General features: G+C 40.9%; 1 protein-coding gene across 30 annotated transcripts in view; it reads left to right on the top strand.

The window, feature by feature from the left end:
* Positions 1–24,146, top strand: part of LOC106589744 (neurexin-1a) — a 517,818-nt gene extending 493,672 nt beyond the window's left edge. For all 30 annotated transcript variants that reach the window (XM_045709964.1, XM_045709965.1, XM_014180038.2 and 27 more), the window contains one exon: positions 21,655–24,146. In XM_045709964.1, coding sequence (XP_045565920.1) covers positions 21,655–21,962 — 308 coding nt within the window. In that variant the 3' untranslated portion in view covers positions 21,963–24,146. The remainder of the gene's footprint in view (positions 1–21,654) is intronic.
* Positions 24,147–25,120: the final 974 nt, after the last annotated feature.

The raw sequence follows: 25,120 nt of genomic DNA, 5'->3' as shown, positions 1-25,120 counted from the left end.
AGGCTGCTATCATACTCACCCCACAGCGTTTCAGCAAATTATCTCTCACTCCCCTCCTTACGTTCTCTCTCTCCACCAACCACTTGCCTTTAGGCAGGTTAAGGTTAATCATCTACATTTTTTCTCTCTTTCATCTTCGCTCCTTTAATTTCCATCCCCCAGCCTTTTACATCACATTGACATCAACACAGCCACCAAAGTGTTTAACATTTGGTGGCTAATATGTTTGGTTTATGAAAGAGAGTGAACAAAAACGAAGTATAGAAAAGGCCCATAAATCAAAACGATAAATGGCAGTGACAGGAAAGAGAAAGCACCCTGTAAATAAAATAAAATATTATGGTAAAATATTGTTTTATAGTAGCGCTTAGATTAATGAAATAATAACACAACGCTGCCGGCTTGGGAGGTCACTGCCCACATATAATAGGCTATTCAATCATACCCAGCAAGAGGTCTCTCTCCTTCTCTCCCTGTGTCCTCTTCTCTGTTCCACTGCTGAGCACCATGCATGTCAATAGACCTTACTCATGCCATGGCCATGAGCATTCCAAATCCAGCTTTGGAAAATCCAGCTTTGGAAAACAAGGCAACGGCCTATAGAGCACCAACCACTGTAGCACATTATTTAATTAGGTGCTGCCTGGCAGACATGTTAAGAAATAACTAAAGTCAAAATGAGACTTTGCATCTGAAGTCCTATATCCATATTCTGACTTGATAAATTCCCTAGCAAGAGTGAGATAAGGACATATCCTCCTATTCCGTCATAGCAATTCAGAAAATAAATCATCAAGCATCGTCTGTGCTTTAGACCCTTGAATTGACTCTGCTTGTTGGCCTTTAACAGATGAAGCTATGCCAATTCTTCCGCCATTGTAGTCAATATTCTGTGAACCATGTTTGCAATATTTTGTTATTTTCTTCCATTTGATGTTGGCCTATCTCTTCCTCGGTGGAGATAAACCCCAGACACGGCTTACTGACACACGTGCACGCACACACACAAATAATAATAATAATAACTTGTCTTTGAGGGAACAGGATTTCCCGGTCATGTCTGCTTGGCTGTCAGACCCCACCCCTCCATCCTCTCCCTGTATGCTGATTCCTCTCTATTCATATTTTCAATTATTTCTTATTCCTTTCCAACCTCCTTCCATCCCTCCAACCTTCCATCTCTCTGGCTTTGCGTCAGCGTCATCGGCATGCTAGACTTTGACGCTAAGGCATTTGCCGCATCCCAAATGGCACCCTATTGCCTACATAGTGCAGTACTTTTGACCAGAGCCCTACATAACGAATAGGGTGCCTTTTGGGGACATAACCAATATGTCTGTTTATTCGTTTTGAGTGGCAGATGCCAGATTTAACCCTAGCGAGGGGGAAACGAGGAGAAGAGGAGCTCGCCTCAGCAGTGGTTTTAAGAAAAACACAACTCCTGGGACCCTTCTCTGGGTTCACCAAGTGGTGGAATTGCTTTCTGCAGAGACATTAAACAAACCGAAAAGTAAACACTTGCTGTAGCCCCCCCCCCCACACCACCCTGCCTGATTCCCTTTAGGAAAGGTCTATGGTGCATGAAATGCATTATTGCCCTAGCTAAAGGAATGGAATAACATCCATAAAATATTGTGGCGTTACCTTTTAGTCTTCCAGCAGGCAGCAGCGGCCTCGCTCTGGCATTGTCCCCATTGTCCCCAGCCAAAAGGGCAAATGCTCACTCACACAGGATATTTTTTTTCAGTATAGGCAACTACAGCAGTTTCATTATAATCATTGTAAGTTTATGAAGAGGATAAAGAGAATATAGATAAATTGCCCAAAAGACCAAATGCTTACTCATACCAGATTCAAACCATTGGACTCATGTTGTGCTCTGTTCAACAACAACAAAAATCTGGGGATTTACACTAGGCACTTATCAGGCTTCCTCTAATCATTGTGAGTTTATGAGCATATAATGAAGAAAGAAGACTAGAATCTGATACAGGATGAATATTATATATATTAATCATTAATATGAATACCTTATTGCTGTCACGTCCTGACCAGTAAAGGGGTCATTTGTAATTGTAGTATGGTCAGGGTGTGGCAGGGGGTGTTTGTTTTGTGTGTTTTGGTTTTTTTTGGTTCTAGGGGATTTTGGTTCTAGTTTTCTATTTCTATGTTTCTTTTTCTATGTGTGGCCAGGTATGGCTTCCAATCAGAGGCAGGTGTCTTTCGTTGTCTCTGACTGGAAGCCATACTTAGGCAGCCTGTTTTTCCTGTGTTTTTGTGGGTGGTTATTTTCTGTATAGCCTGTGTGCCTTATGGAACTGTTTCGTCGTCTGTTTATTTTGTTTTGAGTGTTCTTTCAAATAAAGAAGAAAGATGAGCACTGTACCCGCTGCATTTTGGTCACCGTTCATCGACGCCTGTGACAATTGCCCCCTGTTTTCCTCTTATTGTTACAGTCTATTCGTTTTTCTCAAAAGAAAACCAGGACTGAGGATCAGATACAGTTCACAGCAGGAAGAAAGAATAGAAATCACTAGTTTTCTGTGTGCACCTTTTAATTTTCATGACGACATTAGCACACATTTATTAACATATTAACCTACTTGGCATACATTTCATCATGCCATTCATCACTTTATCCATATCCCCCCACCCATTCGTCCATCCAGGACTTCTTCTTGCTAAAGCAGCCACTTGGGTTGTGTCCAAATTGACACACTATGGCTCTGGTCAAAAGTAGTGCACTATATAGGAAATATAGTACCAATTCGGATGCACCCTGAGTTTAGCTGCGGTCATGCAGAGACAGAAAGCTTCCATATGCCCTACTCTCATTTCCTGTCCCTCTCTCCCTTGGACCCAGACACGCTCACACTGAGCATTCTGGGTAAAAGGGCTCCAGATCTCCGCTGCACCATTTACTTGGAAGGTCAAGCACGGTTTATTAATCATCACAGCATTGGTTGAACTCATTTCATGCTCGCTCGGTCAGTTCTGTGTTCAATTCACAGTCCTGTGAGCATTATCAGATAGCCAGAGTCACTCTGGGCTCGCACATGCATGCCTGAAATCAGACACACTCAGGTCCACACTGAGGGCCAAGGCCAGCTTGCCGTACTGAAAGTAAAGGGAGGGATGGAGGTAATCGATGGATGAATATAGGGGTGAATGGCGTCACCTCTTCTTCTCAAGGACAAATGGCTAATTAAAGAAGTGACGGAAGATTGAGTTAAGTTAATATCTAAGGACAGACTTAATACCTGACTTAAGTGTGAGGAAAAGATGGAGGGATGGATGGGTAAATAAAGGAAGCATGCGAAGAATGGATGATGTCATTCAGGACATTCAGCTAATTAAGGACAAATGTAAAACCATTCTTAAGTTAATATGTTAGGAAAGTAGCAGCTCAAGCAGTGGCTGAGTTGATGGAGGGATGGGGTCACTTCTTCTTAAAGGTAACTCTCCAGTGTTTCCAGATTTCTATTAGATATGACCTATAATTAACCTATAATTAATTACATATGAGTGAAATTGTTTTCCTTCCAAAAAATGGTAATGAAGTAAATTAAAAAGCAGATTTTCTGTGTTGGAATAGTGTGGGTGTATACCGGTCATTAAAAATATGCATGCGAGTAGACCACTGATTGGACTGCTCATCCTCCTCAGGAGGCCAACAACATTATTTTGGTATAAATTAACAGAACATGAAGTGAGATTTTCACTGGACAGTTGCGTACTTTAAGGACAATTGTAACACCTGTTTGTTACTTAACACAGCTTACAAATGCAGTAGGATGATACAAATGATCTGTCTGTTCGTGAAGGAAGAGATAGAGAGATGAATGGATGGCATTACTTCTTCTTCTCTCATTTGAAGAGGAGAGATTATAAGTAATACCATTTTGTGTTGGGCCTTCTGGAAGGAAGCTATACTCCAGCAGTAGGTTGCTACAGTGACCTTTCTACCAGGGCTGATCCTCTGCTGTGGTGTGACAAGTATGAGTTTGACAGCTGGTGATTGTGGTGAGGAAATGTTGGCGCTACTGTACAACTAATCTGTGTGGATTACAGTGATGTGTCAGTAAGCTAGCCAACCTCATTTTAGCTAAAGACATACAGATATTGTAGTCATTTCGTTGTAGGAATATGGGAAAGAAATATGAACCTTTTGACTAATACAAAAAATAACAACTTTTTCAAATAGGGGGACTAGATACATAAAGTGCTTTCATATCGAAACAATAAAACAGAAATATATTAAAATACCCTCAAATAAAAGGTGAACTTCTGTACTGTCCCCTCATGAAACATTTGATCTCAAAACCAAAATGCTGGCATATAGAGCCAACTTTTACAAATAAATACAGAGGGGAGTGTAATTCATCCTAGCTAGGTAGGTTTACAACCATAGTCCTGGGTGGGATACTACATTACCATCTATCTATCATGTTACATGGATGGTTATTGCTGACTAAACTGTCCTGGATGTAGTACTGAATTGTAGTGAACATCCTTAAAGGGCAGGTAGCATAAACGTAACCACATGTAACATGAGGATTTGCATTAGTATACACATCAAAGTCCCAATGCGAAGTTACATCTCACTTTTCTATTTTTGCCAGTTATTACATAAAACCCATCAGAATTCCGAAGAATGGCAAAGTCATGTCGGAAAATGTTTTCCTAGGGTGTGGGAGAGTCAGTGAAATGCAATAGCTATATAGCACAAAAAATACCAAATACATAGATTCCAGATGTCAGGCAGCTAGTGTGCTAGCACTAAGCCAAGGCAGAAAAAGTCACAGAACTCAAATCTCCCTACAGCCTACTTCTTAGATACTTCTCAGAGAACATGCCATAAAGTTGACAAAACAAAAAGTAGAACAGACGAGGTACTACACAATTAGCAGGTATGATTTTGTCTTTTGTTTTGAGGCCACGGCAAGAAGGCACCAGAGCCTGTCGTGCTAACGGGTTCCCACTAGATAACACAGCCACAAAGTCTGTGAAGAGCATGAGGATGCTAACGTTAGCCAGCTTGAGCTAGCTACCGAGCTAGCATACGAACTAGGTATCACAGAGTAGATTCTCCATTTGATGTCGAGAAATAGTGCATTGTGGGCAGTTTAGAAGACATCTGGAAATAAATGGGTAAATATGTAATAATCCCAAAACATAACCAGTTTTGTAGTTGTAGGTAACCAGATCGTGACTATGACTATGTTACTAAGTCTTTGACCACACTAGTGGCAATTTTAGCATGTAAATCTTCTTGGGTCAAACAAAATAATTGTTTTAGATGCATGCCAGCAAAAGACTAAACAATACATTAATTGCACTATAATGGTGACAGTGCCCACAAACTGTTAGGGCCTACATAAAGCTGTCCCAACAGCAGAGCTTTCTTTGCAGCACCATAGTGTGAATCCTTACCACTGCTACACCTGGCTATCAGCAGAGCCTTGTCTGGCAACGAAACAGTTCATTCAGCCTCATATACTGCCTTTTAAAAAAACATAGCTCATATGGCTTTCTTAAACAAATGCGGTTTCTACTGACAATTGAGATGTACAAACTACGGCATAAGGGGACAACGAGCGGATAAGAGGCAATCCGTAATTTAGTTTAAGACATTAATGAGCGAGCTAAATATAACTATTTGTTCAGCACTTATGAAATGTATAGCGACAGAATTTAGAACATGGGCCATTCTTACAGTATTCTCCCTGCACACCAAGTCAGAGACCTAGGATAAATAAAGGGGGCATATACGCAGACAATGAAAGCTCTTACAATATTCAATACATTTCTCTAAAACAGGCTATAGGCTACATGTACACCACCAGGTCAGATCAGTAGGCTAAATGATGAGGGGGAAAGGGACCAAATTATTAGGGTGAAGCACATGGGCAAATTACAGCTTACTACACACTTAGTATTACTTTCTTAGCTACAGTATACATATCTCCCTGGCATATTACATAATTTTAGCAGCAGCATACAAAACTGTACATTTTGGACTCACCTTGTTATGCTGTGCTCACTTGAACAGGAAGGTGGCGCGGCAGTCCTTGTGGGCAAATTTTGTCATCAAACTTTGTCATAAAAGTCTGGTATTCTCTGGGTTTATGGTGCGTTCAAGACAACTAGGAACTCTAAAAGAAATAAGGTTGAATCATGACATCAGTGATCTTCAGGTCAAAGCTCTAGAAAGAGGCCAGAGTTCCGAGCTGGAGCCCGTTTTTTTTCGAGTTCCCAGTTGTCTTGAACTCACTGAAGTCTGAGATTTCCCAGCTCCGAGTTTCCAGTTGTTTTGAACGCGGCAGAAGTCATGCTGGATTGACAGCATGGCCAATGCCCATGGTGTTGAATGTTTATCCTTTTAAGCTTGGAAAAGATACCCTTAAACCCAGACTTGGATCACACACCCACTCCACTGAATAGCAGGCTAGTGATTTCTTTGCAAATGCTTGCAGTTAGCCTTCCAATCCACTCAATGTTGAATTTGTGGTTTATGTCCAATGGACGATGAGCACCCATACGTTTTATCTATAATTTCTCTTTATATGACAAGGATTGAAAAGGATTTGCCAGTAGATTGTTGACGTGATTCATGATGATGACTGCTTGTCTAGCTTGCTAGCTAAGATTTTGAAAGTATGCTGACATGATCAGTCCAATCAAATCTAAGGTAGATGTGATTTGATTTTATCATTTTATCTGTTGCCAATGACCTTGAGCCTTCTTGGATGGACACTTCTAATGAAACTAACTCTATGGTAGCACCCAAGGGGCTTGAATTTTTGAGCTCTCCCCGTAGATTTTGCGGTGACGTACACTACCGTTCAAAAGTTTGGGGTCACTTAGAAATGTCCTTGTTTTTGAAAGAAAAGCACATTTCTTGTCCATTAAAACAACATCAAATTGAACAGAAATACAGTGTAGACATTGTTAATGTTGTAAATGACTATTGTAGCTGGAAATGGCTGATTTTTAATGGAATATCTACATAGGTGCACAGAGGCCCATTATCAGCAACCATCACTCCTGTGTTCCAATGGCATGTTGTGTTAGCTAATCCAGGTTTATCATTTTTAAAGGCTAATTGATCATTAGAAAACCCTTTTGCAATTATGTTAGCACAGCTGAAAACTGTTGGTCTGATTAAAGAATAAATAAAACTGGCCTTCTTTAAACTTGTTGAGTATCTGGAGCATCAGCATTTGTGGGTTCAATTCAGGCTCAAAATGACTAGAAACAAATCACTTTTTTCTGAAACTTGTCAGTCTATTCTTGTTCTGAGAAATGAAGGCTATTCCATGTGAGAAATTGCCAAGAAATGGAAGATCTCATACAACGCTGTGTACTACTCCCTTCACAGAACAGCGCAAACAGGCTCTAACCAGAATAGAAAGAGGAGTGGGAGGCCCCGGTGCACAACTGAGCAAGAGGACAAGTACATTAGAGTGTCTAGTTTGAGAAACAGACCCCTCACAAGTCCTCAACTAGCAGCTTCATTAAATAATACCTGCAAAACACCAGTCTCAAAGTCAACAGTGAAGAGGCGACTCCGGGATGCTGGCCTTCACAGTGTCTGTGTTCTTTTGCCCGTCTTTGCCCGTCAAAATTATATATTTTTTTAGCTAAACAGGTGGGGCTCAAAACAGGTGGGGCAGAATAACGGGTCGCCACTGGACCACACTGTGTTGTTACTTTCTTGAGTAAAAACTCTTGCTTCCTACCCTTTAACTGTAGTACTGTATAGTACTAGTACTATTAGTACAACACGCTCCTGTACTGTATCGTACTATATTTTTCCATCCCAAGGATGTCAAATCCCAATATACTGTATGTTTTGTAATATAACTGTATCTCTTAGGTTAACATACATGCATATTTCTTGTCAAACCAGTGTACAGTAAAGCGAGAATTGTATAGACCTACAGTAAATCCATCCAGGTGTAGATGATAAACGACAGGGTAAATGACAGTGCATAACCAGAGCACATCTCTCCATGCCATCAATCCCACTAAAGGAAGGTCAGTCGGCCCTGTAGACGTTCATTATAGTCTAAGTAGTCCTGTTTGCTCCGTTACTTCACAACAAGGAGAACATGAACAGGCCTCACCCTCACCTGAAGCAACCCTTTCCCCTTTCCGCCTCACCGGTCCTCGCTCTCTATGTTCCTTCCTCAGCACTCACATCCCTCCTTCCTTAACTCCCTTTCCCCATCCATGTTTTCCCTTTCATCCACATCCCTTCTCCCATTCCCTACTCTCCATTTCTCCCCCTCACTTACCTCCCCCCTCTCCAATCCCATTCCCTGTTCCCCATCCCTTACCCTGTCCCCCCCAACCCCACGCTCTCACTCCCATTGCAAATTGTCAAACAAATGAACCCCTTCGCCAGGGACAAATGAGGAGAAATAGTCTTTAAAGAGGACCATTTATTTAAATCCCAACTGACAGGGTGGAATCTGTGATCCCATTTCGCTCCTCCTTGAGAGAAGTAGAGGATGAAGGGGGTTTGCATCGAGCATTTCAAAGCTATTTAAATGAGTAGTCCCAGTGCAACACCGCTAATGTTACAGAGAGAGAGAGAGAGCGATAGAGAGAAAGAGACAGAGAGATGGGGGTGCAGAGAGAGTGAGAGAGACGGTGGCAGAGAGAGAGAGAGAGCAGAGAGAGAGATGGGGCAGAGAGAGAGAAAGATGGAGAGAGAGATTACGCAGAGGGAAAGCTGAGACAGAGAGAGAGAGAGAGAGAGAGAGAGAGAGAGAGAGTCTATATTATTTAAAAACTTTTGTGAGTGTTTACTTGCTTTGGCAATGTAAACATGTTTCCCATGCCAATAAAGCCCTTTGAATTGTATTTAATTTAAATTGAGAGAGAGAGCGAAGAGAGAGAGTGTGTGTGTGTGTGTGTGTGAGAGCGAGAGAGCGAGAGAGCGAGAGAGAAAGACAAAATGCAGAAAGAGGGAGAAAGAGAGAGAGAAAGATGGAAAGAGAGATTGCTGAGAGAGAGAGATGGGGTCTCCTTAGGTTGACATCTATAGAGGAAGAAAGAGACCCAGCTAGAATTAAACCGAGAGAAGAGAATCCTCCAATAACGTCTTTAATTCAAAGTAGAGACATATCACCATAGCTGTCGCTTCGAGGACATACAGTATACCATCAGAGCTACTAGACCACCTTTTCAATACCTAATTTTGCCTCATTTCATTCCAACTACCTCTCTCAGTGCCTTTCATACTCCGACACTGCCGCAATTTAGTGCCATGCCATTACGTTCTGCTCAATCATATGTATATATCATGGTGAATAAGAGTCATATGATATCTGCTTGTCTCATTTTCTGTCTCTTTTTTCCCGATATATTGGTATATCTCCTATCTCTCTCGCTGAAACCCCAACCCAGCCACCCATCAAGGCTCCGACAGCCTTGCTGAGGGGAAATGACTTGTGACTAAATGACTGAAACATTACACGTTGTCGGAGGGTTATAAAACATGAATAAAACAGCAGGGGTTTTTATTATGGCCAGGAAATGGTCAAAAGTAGTGCACTATTTAGGGAATAGTGTGCCATTTGGGAGGCACTCTAAGAGTTTCAACCAGAGATGAAATGAAGAGAGGGAGAAAGGTTATTCTGGTAGCTTTTACATCAGTTCACTCCCTTAAAAGTTTCCCCCTTCAGTTCACAGTATCTTTCTCCCCATCACGATATCTTTCTCACTCTCGCTCTCACTCACTCTCTCTCCCCTTTCTCCCCTCTCTCTCTCTATTACTCACTCTTTCTAGCTATCTATCTAGCTTCACCTTCCACACCCCTCCCATCTCTCTCTCTCTCTCACCCACCCACCTCTCCCTGTCTCTCTCTTTCCCCTGCTGTACCATCATGAAGCTAGGCTCACCACTTTAAGGTTGTTTTTTGTCCATCTAATTTTACCCATGGGTACGCTTGAGTAGAGTTTATAAGAGCGGCCATAATTTTAAACACTTGTTTCAGGCGTCATTTCTCCCTGGGTTTATAATTTCCTTCGCTTTGCCTTGGTGATGGACTGTTAAAGAAGATACAGGCAGATGCGGAGAGGAGAGTTAAGCATTCTGGGATGGGAGTGATATGGGATGGCACTACCTCGACATACGATTAATTAGTTGAGGTTCCACACTCAAAAAAGGGCTTTTCAAAGTTCCTTTATGCTATTTTATTCATTAAGGACTTAATGAATAAACATTAATGAATTAATGAAAGATTCATCGTAGGTTATTAAACCTGCAGACAAGGGGGGTGCTGTAGTTGTTTTAGACTATGAAAAATATAAAGAAGAAATTCAGAGACAACTCAGTAATGAACGTTTCTATAGAAAACTAAGTGTTGATCCCACACAGGTGTTCCAAAGGGATATATGCTCTAGTTTGGAGCAAGCCCTATTAAACCACCTTATCTCAAAACCTGAATATGAATATCTTTGCTGCAAATGTGCCATACGTCCATGCCTCTACATTTTACCGAAATTACACAAACCTAAAACACAACAAGGCAATTATCCAGGCAGACCAGTGGTTGCAGGAATAGGCTCAATGCTAGAGCCATTGTCGAACTTTGTAGACGCTTTTATTAAAACTCATGTGCAAGCATTGCCATCATATGTAAAAGACTCTATAGACTTCATAAACAAGATCTCACCAATAACGGGTTTGAAAGAAGACTGTATTCTGGTCACATTAGATGTCGAGAGTCTATATACCAGCATTCCCCATGCGGGGGGCTGGCAGCACTAGCTCACTATTTGGGAGACAGAGATACTAATGAATATCCACCAACAAACTTTATTTTAGAGCTGGCAGAATATGTTTTAAAGTATAACTATTTTAGGTTTGATGATGAATACTACCTCCAAACGAATGGAACGTCGATGGGCTCCACATTCGCTCCGAGCTATGCTAACCTTTATGTGGGTCTATTTGAAGAACGTTTAGTCATTAACAAAAACGAAAATCCATTTTTGAATAAAATCCTGAAGTGGTATCGATATATTGACGACATTTTTTGCATATGGGAAGGAACTGAACAAGAGCTGTCAGATTTTATGGCACTACTCAATGACATGGATCCCAATCTCAAATTTACTATTGAAAGTGACACTCAACGCGTTCATTACCTCGATATGTGGATTGAGAAATCAAATGGAACCCTGTTTACAACTCTGTATCGAAAAGAAACAGACAGAAATACTCTATTACAGGGGGACAGCTTCCACCCTGAGCCATTAAAAAAGGACTTCCTAGAAGCCAGTTTTTCAGACTGCGCCGTATATGCTATTCCAATGATGATTATCTAGAAAAAGCAGCGGAGATGCGCACTAGGTTTCTAAGAAGAGGCTATTTGCCACAATGTGTGGATGAAGCTCTTCATTTGGCATTGGGAAAAACACGAGATTAATTGTTACAAAAAAGACCAGCTAAAGCAAAAGAACACTCCGTTATGTTCACAACCACATATACTTTGAATTCGCGAAAAGTGGGAGGTGTGGTTAAGAAACATTGGCATATTTTATCATCGGACCCAGCTTTGCCGGCTGAATTCAAGAATCCACCACTCATTGTGTATAGGAGAGGTCGCAATTTGCGCGATAAATTGGTTCATGCCAACTGCCAGCCACGAAAGAAAATCAGCCAGGCTCTTTTACGCCCGCTACCAAATGGTAGCTATAAATGTAGAGGATGCGCACAGTGCAACAATATGATGAAGTGTGAATATTTCTGCCACCCACACACAGGAAAACGGTTTCAAATTAACGATATCATCACGTGCACCACCACCCATGTTATTTACATTATTAAATGTCCATGTGGGCTCTGCTATGTCGGTAAAACCTCCCGCTCTCTCAAACAGAGAATTAGTGAACATAAAAGTTCAATCAGGAGAAACGACAGGGATTATCCAGTCGCAGTACATTTTAATGACCAAAAGCATGACATTTCTACCTTTAGATTTTGTGGTATAGAGAAAGTCAAGATATCAGACAGGGGAGGTGATATTAATAATACTCTGAGCAAAAGAGAATGTTTTTGGATTTTCACCCTCCAGACATTATTTCCTAAAGGACTTAATGATGAAATGCCTATGTATGTTATGTTGTGAATTTAAAATATGTTCCTATTTAAGATTACTTTGTTTTTTCGTATGATGTACCCAATGATTAATGAAAACTTGCTATGTCCTCGTTGTGATTTTATGGACGTGTTCGGTACGTCTTGTCTATACACTTTTGTAATATTTGTGAAATGCATATTGTTATGTTTGGTAGCACTTATTTATTTTTCCTTTGCCTCCAACCCCTTTCCATACGTGGAACGGATGTGGGTGGGGCTAGGTCTACATAGAGGTGCTGTTTTCTGAAAATTCACAAAAGCTCTGACGAAGGCCGTTAGGCCGATACGTAAGCTTATTAAATATCAGTGATACTATCAAGAACAGTGTGCGGTTTCCTTTTTTCATTCATTAAGGACAAAAAAAATACCAACATTTTGTCTGTTAAACAATCGTCAGTGTACGTGACTACCTCCCCATAACAACTATCTTTCTGTCTCCACCCCAACTAAAGGAAGGAAAGGGAGGGGGTCCAGACATACACCAACCCTCCTCCTGAATAGCAACCCTCTAGCTGGATTTTGCTTCAACCTAATCCTAATCTTATACATCTGATTCTACTAATTAGCTGCTCACCATGACCTTGATTAGCTGAGTCAGGTGTGTTACAACAGGGAGATACAGTTGAAATCGGAAGTTTACATACACCTTAGCCAAATACATTTGAAATGAATTTTTCAACATTCCTGACGTTTAATCCTAGTAAAAAATCCCTGTTTTAGGTCAGTTAGGATCACTACTTTATTTTAAGAATGTGAAATGTCAGAATAATAGTAGAGAGAATGATTTATTTCAGCTTTTGTTTCTTTCATCACATTCCCAGTGGGTCAGAAGTTTACATACACTCAATTAGTATTTGGTAGCATTGCCGTTAAATTGTTGAACTTCGGTTGGGTGAATTTTGTCCCATTCCTCCTGACAGAGCTGGTGTAACTGAGTCAGGTTTGTCGGCCTCCTTGCTCGTACACACTTTTTCAGTTCTGCCCACAAATGTTCCATAGGATTGAGGTCAGGGCTTTGTGATGGCCACTCCAATACCTTGACTTTGTTTTGTTTTAAGCCATTTTGCCACAACTTTGGAAGTATGCTTGGGGTCATTGTCCATTTGGAAGACCCATTTGTGACCAAGCTTTAACTTCCTGACTGATGTCTTGAGATGTTGCTTCAATATATCCACATAATTTTCAATCCTCATGATGCCATCTATTTCATGAAGTACACCAGTCCCTCATGCAGCAAAGCACCTCCACAACATGATGTTGCCACCCCTGTGTTTCACGGTTGGGATGGTGTTCTTCGGCTTGCAAGCGTCCCCTTTTTTCCTCCAAACATGATGATGGACGTTATGGCCAAACAGTTCTATTTTTGTTTCATCAGACCAAAAAAAGTATGATCTTTGTCCCCATGTGCAGTAAACCGTAATCTGGCTTTTTTATGGTGGTTTTGGAGCAGTGGCTTCTTCCTTGCTGAGCAGGCTTTCAGGTTATGTCAATATAGGACTTGTTTTACTGTGGATATAGTTACTTTTGTACCTGTTTCCTTCAGCATCTTCACAAGGTCCTTTGCTGTTGATCTGGGATTGATTTGCACTTTTCGTACCAAAGTAGGTTCATCTCTAGGAGACAGAACGCGTCTCCTGCCTGAGCGGTATGACGGCTACGTGGTCCCATGGTGTTTATACTTGCATACTATTGTTTGTACAGATGAACGTGGTACCTTCAGGCATTTGGAAATTGCTCCCAAGGATGAAACAGACTTGTGGAGGTCTAAATTTTTTTCTGAGGTCTTGGCTGATTTCTTTTGATTTTCCATGATGTCAAGCAAAGAGGCACTGAGTTTGAAGGTAGGCCTTGAAATACATCCACGGGTACACCTCCAATTGGCTCAAATTATGTCAATTAGCCTATCAGAAGCTTCTAAAGCCATTACATATTTTTTCTGGAATTTTCCAAGCTGTTTCAAGGCACAGTCAACTTAGTGTATGTAAACTTCTGACCCACTGGAATTGTGATACAGTGAATTATAAGTGAAATAATCTGTCTGTAAACAGTTGTTGAAAAAATTACTTGTGTCATGCACAAAGTAGATGTCCTAACTGACTTGCCAAAACTATAGTTTGTTAACAAGAAATTTGTGGAGTGGTTGAAAAACGAGTTTTAATGACTCCAACATACGTAAGTGTATGTAAACTTCCGACTTCAACTGTAAAACCAGGTAGAAATCCCTGCTCTATTATAAAACAGCAGAGAGATAGACCTACGTACCAAACAAACCCATAAAATGGTGGACCTACAGTATATTTACTGCATGAGTAAGGCTAACCGATAACTGATGGGTTGTTCCATGGGTCAGGTGTTTGATTGTGTTGGACTACACTCTAATAATCCTTAATGTACATTAAGGGTTGGTTTTAGGTTATATTAAATGCGTATTGTACATCTACTGCATTTGTGACGCTAACCAGTGACTCATGGGATTCAGAGGTTGTTCCATGGGTTGTGTTTCATAGACACCATTGGTGCTGGACTACAGACTAATAATCCTTAATGTACTGTACATTTAGGGTTGGTATTAGGTTACAGTATATAGATTGGCCACTGTATATCTACTGGTAATGACACTAACTGATGATTCATGGGTCGTGTGTATAGTTTGATAGACCTCATTGGGCGCTGGACTATTAGTCTGATAATCCTTAATGAAGGTTAATCTGTCTGGACAAAGACACATCAGTGTCAGCACAATACAGACAAGAGCGCTGTTACAACGCTAAGTAGTGAATCTCACTGTTCTCTGAACTCTATACTCCCTTCCCATCCCAGTGTGTTATGTAGTGAATCTCATTGTTCTCTGAACTCTATACTCCCTTCCCATCCCATCCCAGTGTGTTATGTAGTGAATCTCATTGTTCTCTGAACTCTATACTCCCTGCCCATCCCAGTTTGCTAAGTAGTGAATCTCACTGTACGGTACTCTATACTCCCCCCCAGACCAGTCCACTCATTGAATCAAATCAAATCAAATCAAATTTATTTTTATATAGCCCTTCGTACATCAGCTGATATTCTCAAAGTGCTGTACAGAAACCCAGCCTAAAACCCCAAACAGCAAGCAAAGCATGTGAAAGAAGCACGGTGGCTAGGAAAAACTCCCTAGGAAAAACTCCCTAGAAAGGCCAAAAACCTAGGAAGAAACCTAGAGAGGAACCAGGCTATGAGGGGTGGCCAGTCCTCTTCTGGCTGTGCAGGGTGGATATTATAACAGAACATGGTCAAAATGTTAAAATGTTAAAATGTTCATAAATGACCAGCATGGTCAAATAATAATAATCATAGTAGTTGTCGAGGGTGCAACAAGCACGTCCGGTGAACAGGTCAGGGTTCCATAGCCGCAGGCAGAACAGTTGAAACTGGAGCAGCAGCACGGCCAGGTGGACTGGGGACAGCAAGGAGTCATCATACCAGGTAGTCCTGAGGCATGGTCCTAGGGCTCAGGTCCTCCGAGAGAAAGACAGAAAGAGAGAAAGAGAGAATTAGAGAGAGCATATTTAAATACACACAGGACACCGGATAAGACAAGAGAAATACTCCAGATGTAACAGACTGACCCTAGCCCCCGACACATAAACTACTGCAGCATAAATACTGGAGGCTGAGACAGGAGGGATCAGAAGACACTGTGGCCCCATCCGATGATACCCCGGACAGGGCCAAACAGGCAGGATATAACCCCACCCACTTTGCCAAAGCACAGCCCCCACACCACTAGAGGGATGTCTCCAACCACCAACTTACCGTCCTAAGACAAGGCCGAGTATAGCCCACAACGATCTCCGCCATGGCACAACCCAAGGGGGGGGCGCCAACCCAGACAGGAAGACCACGTCAGTGACTCAACCCACTCAAGTGACGCACCCCTCCCATGGACGGCATGGAAGAACACCAGTAGGCCAGTGACTCAGCCTCTGTAAAAGGGTTAGAGGCAGAGAATCCCAGTGGAAAGAGGGGAACCGGCAAGGCAGAGACAGCAAGGGCGGTTCGTTGCTCCAGCCTTTCCGTTCACCTTCACACTCCTGGGCCAGACTATACTTAATCATAGGACCTACTGAAGAGATAAGTCTTAATTCGCTGTAATAACAACAAATGGACTACAGTTTTAATCCCGTGCTCGGACAGGAAAAAATTGGGCGGGAATTGCGCTGGCAACCAGAGGGTTGCTGGTATCAAAACCTAAATGCCATTGCCTGCCATTGTGCCCCTTGAGCAAGGCACTTAACGACACACAACAACAGCTCCCGGTGCGCCAAATGTGGCAGCCCCCTGCACCTCTCCCAAACAACAAAAAAGTGTATGTGCTTGTGTATGTGTGTGTGTCTTTCTGAGCAGTTGGGTTAAAAACGGAAGTCAAATTTCGTTTGGACCTTGTGTGCAATTGACCAATAAAGTAATCTTCATCTTATCTATAAATCGTTTTAGCTCATGTCCTTTTCTTTCACCCTCTGTTCATTAAACTTGTTGGAATATCAGATGAAACTGACACACAAAAAAAGAAGAGGGGAAAAAATATATCAAAGTATAAAATCCTTAATCCTTGTCATACCATAGTGAGATAGCTACATGGTTCATCTGATGTTCATGTCTTTGTTGTTGCGGAGCAACACTGGTCCATTATTTCCTTCTTCTATATCTTCTCTACATCTTCAAAATTGGTCCCTATTAGCATGCATTATGTGCTAATTGTACTGTACAACAGATGCTTGGGGTGAAGAAGGACAGGAGAAGAGCTTATGTTTCATGAGATTAGTATAGAGAGTAGAAGAACAAACTGATAGATTCAAGACACGCAGCAGGCAAAAGTAATGCATTTCTATTATCTCGATAAATCTCTCTATGATCCCTAGTGGTACATTGAGATATGTTTCCATTATATCAGTGATGTGTTGTTGTTGCCCACTGGTTCTATATAATATTTGCAACACATCAATGATGGGTGGGGGGGTGGGGGGGTATCAGAAGGGAGAGGGAGACTGAGTGTGTGGTATTCTCTCCCATTGACTCCCATTGGCATGTAGCCTAGCAGTTAGAACATTGGGCCAGTAACCGAAAGCTGAGCCGACTAGGTAAACAATATCTGCCCTTGAGCAAGGCATTTAACCCTAGGTTCTCTCGGGTCACCTTCCATAATGTCTGATCCCATGCCGTGACCCCACTCGCCGAGGGTGTCTCAGGCAACTAGCTCTCACAGTCTCACGTCAGAAACAGACATTCATCCATGTTTTTCAAACAAATTATTTCAAAATGTTTACATTTAGGCATTAACTCCATATTTTTAAGGTTAGGCTTAAGGTTTGGGATAGGCTTAAAACAAAATCTAAAAAACAACTTTCTATCGCTGGATTTGAACTTGGAGAGGCAGAGGCAGATTAATCAATAATTTCTGTTGATGCTGAAAAAAGACTTTTGATTGTGTTGAATGGCCTTTTCTATTCAAAACATTGGAAACTTTAAACTTTCCAGCTGAAACAATACATTTTATAAAACATATTGTGTGAACGTCCTAAAGAAAAATATACACAAATAATACAATATCTGATTAAATTGCTTTAGAAAGGGGCTATAGACTTGGATGTCCCCACGACCCCCTGGCAATTGTAACTGCTTGCAGAAAGAATTAGACAGGACCCAAAAATAACAGGTATCAGTATTGGTAAACATGAATATAAACTAAAGTTATTTGCAGATGATCTCCTGACCAATTTTGAATACTGAAAAATCTTAGGTTATAAAATTAACATGGGAAAAAAGTAAATAATGGCAATATAAGAAAAAAACCTCACAATCTACAGCAATCCTTTATGTGGACCACAAAAAAATATGAAATACTTAGGATGCTTAATAAGTGAAAACAAACAACAAATATATAAAGATAACTTTATTCCATTACTCAAAAAGCAGATATAATTACATGGAATAATCTTATCCTAAATCTTACAGTTAGAATTAACCTCTTTAGAATGGCATGGCTACCAAAGTTTTTATATTTATTTTCGGTAATACCAATTAAAACTAAATGCATAGAAACCGTAAATGATTTGGTAATAGGAAATATATGTATTTCCTAGACAGCTTTAAAAAGCAATTTTAGGTTGACCAATATTTTCAAATACATTCAACTTAAAAGTTTTATATCACAAAATGTCCATTTGAAATATTTTTTTACTGTATACAAAATCTTGCAGTGAGCCTGTACAACTGACAATCTCGTAGAAACAAATATAAACTATTGGAACCAAGATATAAAAATAACTGATATTGACACAAGATGGAGGGAATGTTGGGACATAACTAACGAAATTACAGTTAAAAAAAATGTATGCTTAATCCAGTATAAATTTATGTATAGAATTTATTATAAAAGAGACAAATTCTACAGCACAACGGCAGAGTCATGGCTGAAGTGTAAAACTACTAATTACTCAATAATTCATGCCTTCTGGGAATGTTTCAAAATTAAAAAAGTTATGGGCGGAGTTGGAAAGATGGATGTCAGAGGTACTGCAATGTAAATGTACTTTTAATTTGTCTGTCTTTATATTTGAAGACATTATATATGAGGGTGCAGTGAGATACCCAATGGGTTGGACAATACTCTTCTCATCGATTATCTTTAAAAAACGTATACTCAGAAACTGTAAATCAGCCAATCCTCCGTAGTTCACGCAATAGAAAGGTCAAATTCTTTATTATCAAAAAATCTAAAGAGAGTGGGCAATGGAGAGAAACAAAATGGTGCAGTTTGAGGCCATGTGGCAGAAAGTAATAAGGGATATACTGTAGGGGTGGGGGCTAGTTGGTCTGACCAGGTGTGATGTAGTGATGTTTGTATGATGTAGCCGTTTGTATGTATATGTAAGTAATAACTAAAGGAATCAGGTAACAGCACTCACTGTTGCCCCTAATTTCCACATCATCTCCCGGTGTCCTCAGACATGGATTGACGTCGAATACTGACTTGTATCATGGGTGACCTGGCTGCTCTCAGGGGGAGTGGGATAGACAAAAAACCCATTTACATTTCACCATACACTGTACAGGTTACACACTTGTACATGTGTGAAACAGGACAAATATAAGCTCCCCTTATTTGACCTTTTTGAATGATTTAAAGTGAAAGTACAAGTTGTGCACGCTTGATCTTCACTCTGAATCAGGACAAGTGAGGACAACAGGGTTGTCACAACCCAGTTGTATGAACCACTCCTGGAGTGTCCGACATATCCCTCCTGTGTTCTCCCTTACCTATGTCACCGCCACCCTCACTGCGGGCGACGGTTGACAAGACGGCGGGCGAGGTCAGGGAGAGGTTAGTTGACTGGCTGCATATGAACACAGCTCCATACGAACAAGTAACTCTCTCTGTTTCTCTTTCTATCTCCCTCTCTCTACCTCTATCGCTCTCCCTTTCTCTTTCTACCTCTCTCACCCTCTCCTCTCTCTCTTCTTTCTCTCTCCCTCTCTCTACTGCTCTTCCTCCCTCCTCTTCCCCCACCTCCTCCCCTTCACACCACCAGCCACCACATTATCTCCACTGTCGAATCTTTGACCCTGAACCGAAGAATAGATCGAAAATGTAACACAAGTAGCTAACCCACTGTAAACTCTCCTCTCTCTCCTTTCACAATGTTAGCTGGAGGAGGGGAGTGTCGCCAGCGTGTCAGCCGGTGGCTTGTGCCCACAAGGCCAGCGCCTTCTTCACACCTGTCTACAAGGATAACTTGGCTTGTCACGGGCAAAGCTAATCTGTTGCTAGGCTCAGTCACACTCAATCTCCTAGCTGCGCTTGCTCTCCTCTCGTCTTGTCCTTGAGTGTCTGCTAGCATTGTTAACTGCTCACCTGCACTACTGCACTCTCTTCTCCTGTCCTTGCATTTGTGACTATGACCCAAATGGCAGACTATTTCCTAAATAGTGCCTATGTACATTATATATATTGTTTTTACCTCTATTTAGTCCTTATGGGCCCTGGTCAAAAGTAGTGCACTATATAGGGAATATGATGCCATTTGGGACACATCCTATGTCTGTTGTTAGCATACCTGCTCTTCCGCTCCAGTCCAGGGTTTCTCATGAGCTGTAATCTTGCCATTACGTTGTGCACAGGAACCTGAAGTCAGAACATGAACCACTAAGTTAGGTAAAGGTATAGAGGAATAGAGGAGGAATAGATGAGGTGAGAGTTTAAAAGTACTTAATCTAAGGAGGGCATTAGCACAGGGAGAGAGGGAGAACGAGAAAATGAGAGAGAGAGAGCTCGACATCGAGAAAGAGAAATAAAAATGAGAGAGAGAATGGGAGAGAGTGATATGAAGGGGAACAGTGGAGAGGCCTATCAGAGAAAGCTGATGGAAGATGGATTATAATTTGGACGGCACTCGGAACACAAAGAGGGCTGTCTGATATCTAATCAGCTTCCCATTCAGTCGGTGCAAATGGCTCCCAAAAGTGCAGTGTAGCTCAGTTATTAATCCGCTGTTATCAAACATTTAGAGTTCATTACATAGACCGCATTGGCCATTGCCAATTCATTTCATTCATTGAAAATGAAATATACTGAAATTGATGGGGATCATTATGTTGCTAATTTGTAATTTGCATCATAATGACGAAGCTGGTTCTCTCTGGATGGCCTGTTGTTGGTGACTATGAATCATTGTGGACTGTCAAAATGTTCTCACATCCCTACTCTACCGTATGTGGGTGAGCTCATCCATGTTATGAGTGATTGTTGGTAGGTGCACTGGTTATGAGTTACTCATACAAATAGAATGAAGTGACTCTGTTGGTAGGTGCACTCAGGTCAGGGGATCTGGAATCTGCTAGCACACCTTGAGGCTGTTTTCATAGTGGCTAATGATATTGATCATACTGTATATTGATGTTAATGCACCTGAGAGAAATCCATTCACTTTCTGTTGTCATTGTGTAAAATCAATGAAGGTGAAAATAAACTTTCCATTGTGTTACTTATTTTTGAGTATTTGTCAGAAGTATATAAGCTATGGAATGTGTTCTGTGTGGAATGGTATAGGCTTCCTTGTGTTGGATATGTGCTACTTATAATAACTCCACTTCCTCTCTCTCTCTCTCTCTCTCTCTCTCTCTCTCTCTCTCTCTCTCTCACTCTCACTCTCACTCTCTCTCACTCTCTCTCTCACTCTCTCTCTTACTCTCTCTCTTACTCTCTTCATCTGTCTCTCTCTCTCTTACTCTTTCCCTCTCTTTCCATCTCTCTCTCTCTCCCTCTCTCTCTCTCTCTCCCCTAACCCCCTCCACTACCTCCTCACTCTCTCTCTCTCCCCTAACCCCCTCCACTTCCTCCTCTCTCTCTCTTTCTCTCCCCTAACCCCATCTACTTCCTTCCTTCCTTCTCTCTCTCTCTGTCTCTTTCTCTCCCCTAACCCCCTTTCTCTTTCCCTATCTCTCTCTCGTCCTCTCCACAGCTAACCCAACAGGTCCGGCGGTGAAGGGCTACCCTGGTCCATCGGAGGGGGTGTTCCGTGAGTCCAGCAGTACCACGGGGATGGTGGTTGGCATCATAGCGGCAGCCGCCCTCTGTATCCTCATCCTGCTCTACGCCATGTACAAATACCGCAACCGGGACGAGGGATCTTACCATGTAGACGAGAGCCGCAACTACATCAGTAACACATCGCAGTCCAACGGGACGGTGGTGAAGGAGAAACCACCGAATGCCGCCAAGACTTCCTCTAAGAGCAAGAAGAATAAAGACAAGGAGTACTACGTGTGATCCTTACTGTCTCTGGTCTTCACCACTGGCCCCTCGCAAAGATTGGACCAATTATTCAAACTTTTTATGACTCAAAAAGACGAATCCGGAGATCGGAAGACCAATAAAAAGTGTATAATAACGAACAAACAAAATTAAACAAAAACAACAAAAGAACATTTAGTCTTTCATTTTATCTAAGACATGGTGGGTGGTGGTATACTGGAAAGTGAAAAGGAGTAAAAAACGAAACATCTTCCTTTAGATTCTTCTACCCAAGCACACTGGACTATAAGAAATAGCACCAGGGAGATGGCGGTACTGTATTGGACTATACTAATGATAAGAAAGAGGGTCTCAACCTTATGGCAAGCCGTAGAATAATCAGATAATCAACCGAAGTACCTATACATCATGGATCAACAAACAAACTAACCAATTAACATCATCTGTGACTTGTTCTGTTTATTACCAGGATATTGGTTGGCCAATATCTCACTCTCGAAGTTTGAGTTAAATGCGAGAGGAGAGATATACAATTGAGAAATATACAATATTACAACAAGAAACTCCAATGGTTTCATGTTACCATTTACATATCCTGTCTTTGTGTTTGTTGGGATCTTTACGAGAAAATACATAAAACACAAAACGCATTAATAAGGTACATAAAGATAACCCAACTCCAAACATTTCCGACAATGGATGACGAGTGAAAGAAAAGAAAAGAGATCATGGCAAGGCAACAGTAAAGAAGGAAGTGAAAGGATAAAGATGGTACGTTTGTTTGAGGAATCAGCCAAAGTATTTGCACTTTTTATAGTGGCAGTAATGGCCCAAAGCAGACTAATATAAAAAATGGCCGCCCGATCTGTTAACAGTGCAAAGACAAAAGGGCCTACGATTAATCTTGATCTTGAGAGACTTATGTCAAGTTCTATTCAAGATTCATCTTTGCCAGTTAAGAATTCTGGACGACTTGGTTTTCAACATCAGTGTGGAATCTAAGGCAATGTGTTTAACAGAATTCTGGAAGGAGAAGTCAGAACGTTCTGAACGCGATCATTCTGATACCGGAACTCCATGCACGCAAAAAGTATCTTATTACAGTTACAGTACATATGTTTATATACAGTACAACCACATCTATATGTGCTTTCTGGACTGTGACAAAGTGGTGTTTTATAGCCTGTTGTATAGATGACCACGCAAACTATATCTGCTCCTCCTCCAACCATTTTTGGAATAAAAAAAAAGAATAAGAAAATGACAAAAACACAAAATTAAATGTTATTAAGTGTTGCTAGATATAGAAGATTTTACGATGACATCGATCCGCAATGCCATTTTTTGGGGGATTATTTAATTATTCATTCCGCCTTTATACATGTGTTCCTGTTGAGTTTTTATACAAATGCCAACCTGATCTAATAGATATATTAACCCAGCCCAGTAGTAACCTGATTTGGTCCTCAAACTCTACAAGGCAATGATAATAGTGTACAGCAGAGGCATGGCATGATGATGACATGCAGGATGAGGTAACGTCTCCAGGGTTTCACTGCCTTTCTCCCCATTCCCGCCCCCTCCCAATTGCTGGGGCAATAACAGTAACAGACTGCCTTCCTCCCAATACCTGCCCGCCAAACTAAACCTAGCTACTTGAGAATGAAGACCTATATTCCGAATGATGATGATGATGATGTATGTGTTTCCAAGTGGTCCTATAATATGATTGTCCAGTGTACGCTTGGGCTGACGGAAACAATCTGAAGAAGAAATAAGACAAAGAAGCAACCATTTCAACCGTTTGTGTGTTTGTACTGTCATTCTAATGTCAATTCTATTCTGCTTTCCTGACGACCAGATGTACTTGGAATGAGTATGAGGAGAACTACTATGACCTATAAATAATCATGATTATGAATTCTTCTTTGTTTGTTTGTTTCTTTTGTTTATTTCTACCTGTGGTATTTTTTTCTACGGTATTTTATGTTCAAATTGTGACTATTTCTTTATTATTGAAATCAAAGTAAAATTTATTATGGAAAAAATAGTTTTGAAAAATTAAATGAATAAATGAAATAAAATATTACCTAAGTGAACTTCAGTTGAGGAAATTCATTAAACTAATGTGTGGGTGCTATGGTAAGATCATTGTGAAGTGAGAAATGTGTATTGTTAATTACTAAATGGTTAATTGGTTTACCTTTCTGTTTATTTTTCTTTTATGTGTATTATAATTCATGTCAATTCTCTTCATTTCCTAGAATTATCTGTACATTTTATCCTAGATATAACTACTTAGCTAAATTATGCACTACTTTATTAATCCATGCATTCAATAACTAGCAAAAACATTTATATGCTGTACACTGAGTGCCAACTACACGTTTAGATCACATTTGTAGTTGACATACTTGTAGTTATTTATGGCCAATAAAACCTATGGGAGCTAAAGCATGCCTGTGTCCCAAATGGCACCCTATTCCCTTTATAGTGGGGAGCCCTATTCCCTATATACAGTAGTGCACTACTATGGGAATAGGGCTCCTCACTATAAATGGAATAGGGCCCCATTTGAGAAGACCAGAACATATCTCTCCTGAATAGAGAACACAAAGGGAATGCACTTCAAGGTTAAGGAGACAACGCCTCTATGCTGGCCTCGCCTCGTTCTGCCCCCTGGGAAGTAAACAGATGTAGCTTGTTATGGAGACAGGAGAAGGGGAATGTCACATGTACCTCTTAGCAGAAGTACAGCACATGACAGCAACACATGTAGGATAGAGCTTTCAGTTACACTTTCTGACCAATACATTGTCTGACCTGACTCATATAAAAAGCACCCCTAGCTATTGGACTGTACATATTGTATTCATATTCTGGAATGCATGCGCCTTCCAGTGTGTCTGACTTTTATGTTATTTGAAAACAACCTCACAGAATCGTTCATTGATCAGTCACCAGTGTAACTCAGAAATCCTCCACTCCTTCCCTCCTCACAGATAGGCTAGCTAAATTAGCAATTTCATACACTGTTATATGATTACAGAATGCATTAGGAGCACATACAGTACAACACATAATATGTATGTGTGAAATTGTTGTGCATGCTAAAACCTAAGTACATTATACACCCCCTGGCTGGAAGATGGAAAGATTACTTCAACAGATAA

The sequence above is a fragment of the Salmo salar genome, chromosome ssa28, assembly GCF_905237065.1.
Source record: "Salmo salar chromosome ssa28, Ssal_v3.1, whole genome shotgun sequence".
NCBI classification, from domain to species: Eukaryota; Metazoa; Chordata; class Actinopteri; order Salmoniformes; family Salmonidae; genus Salmo; species Salmo salar.
Note: the sequence above shows the minus strand (reverse complement) of the source record. Positions and strands in the feature narration are given on the sequence as shown.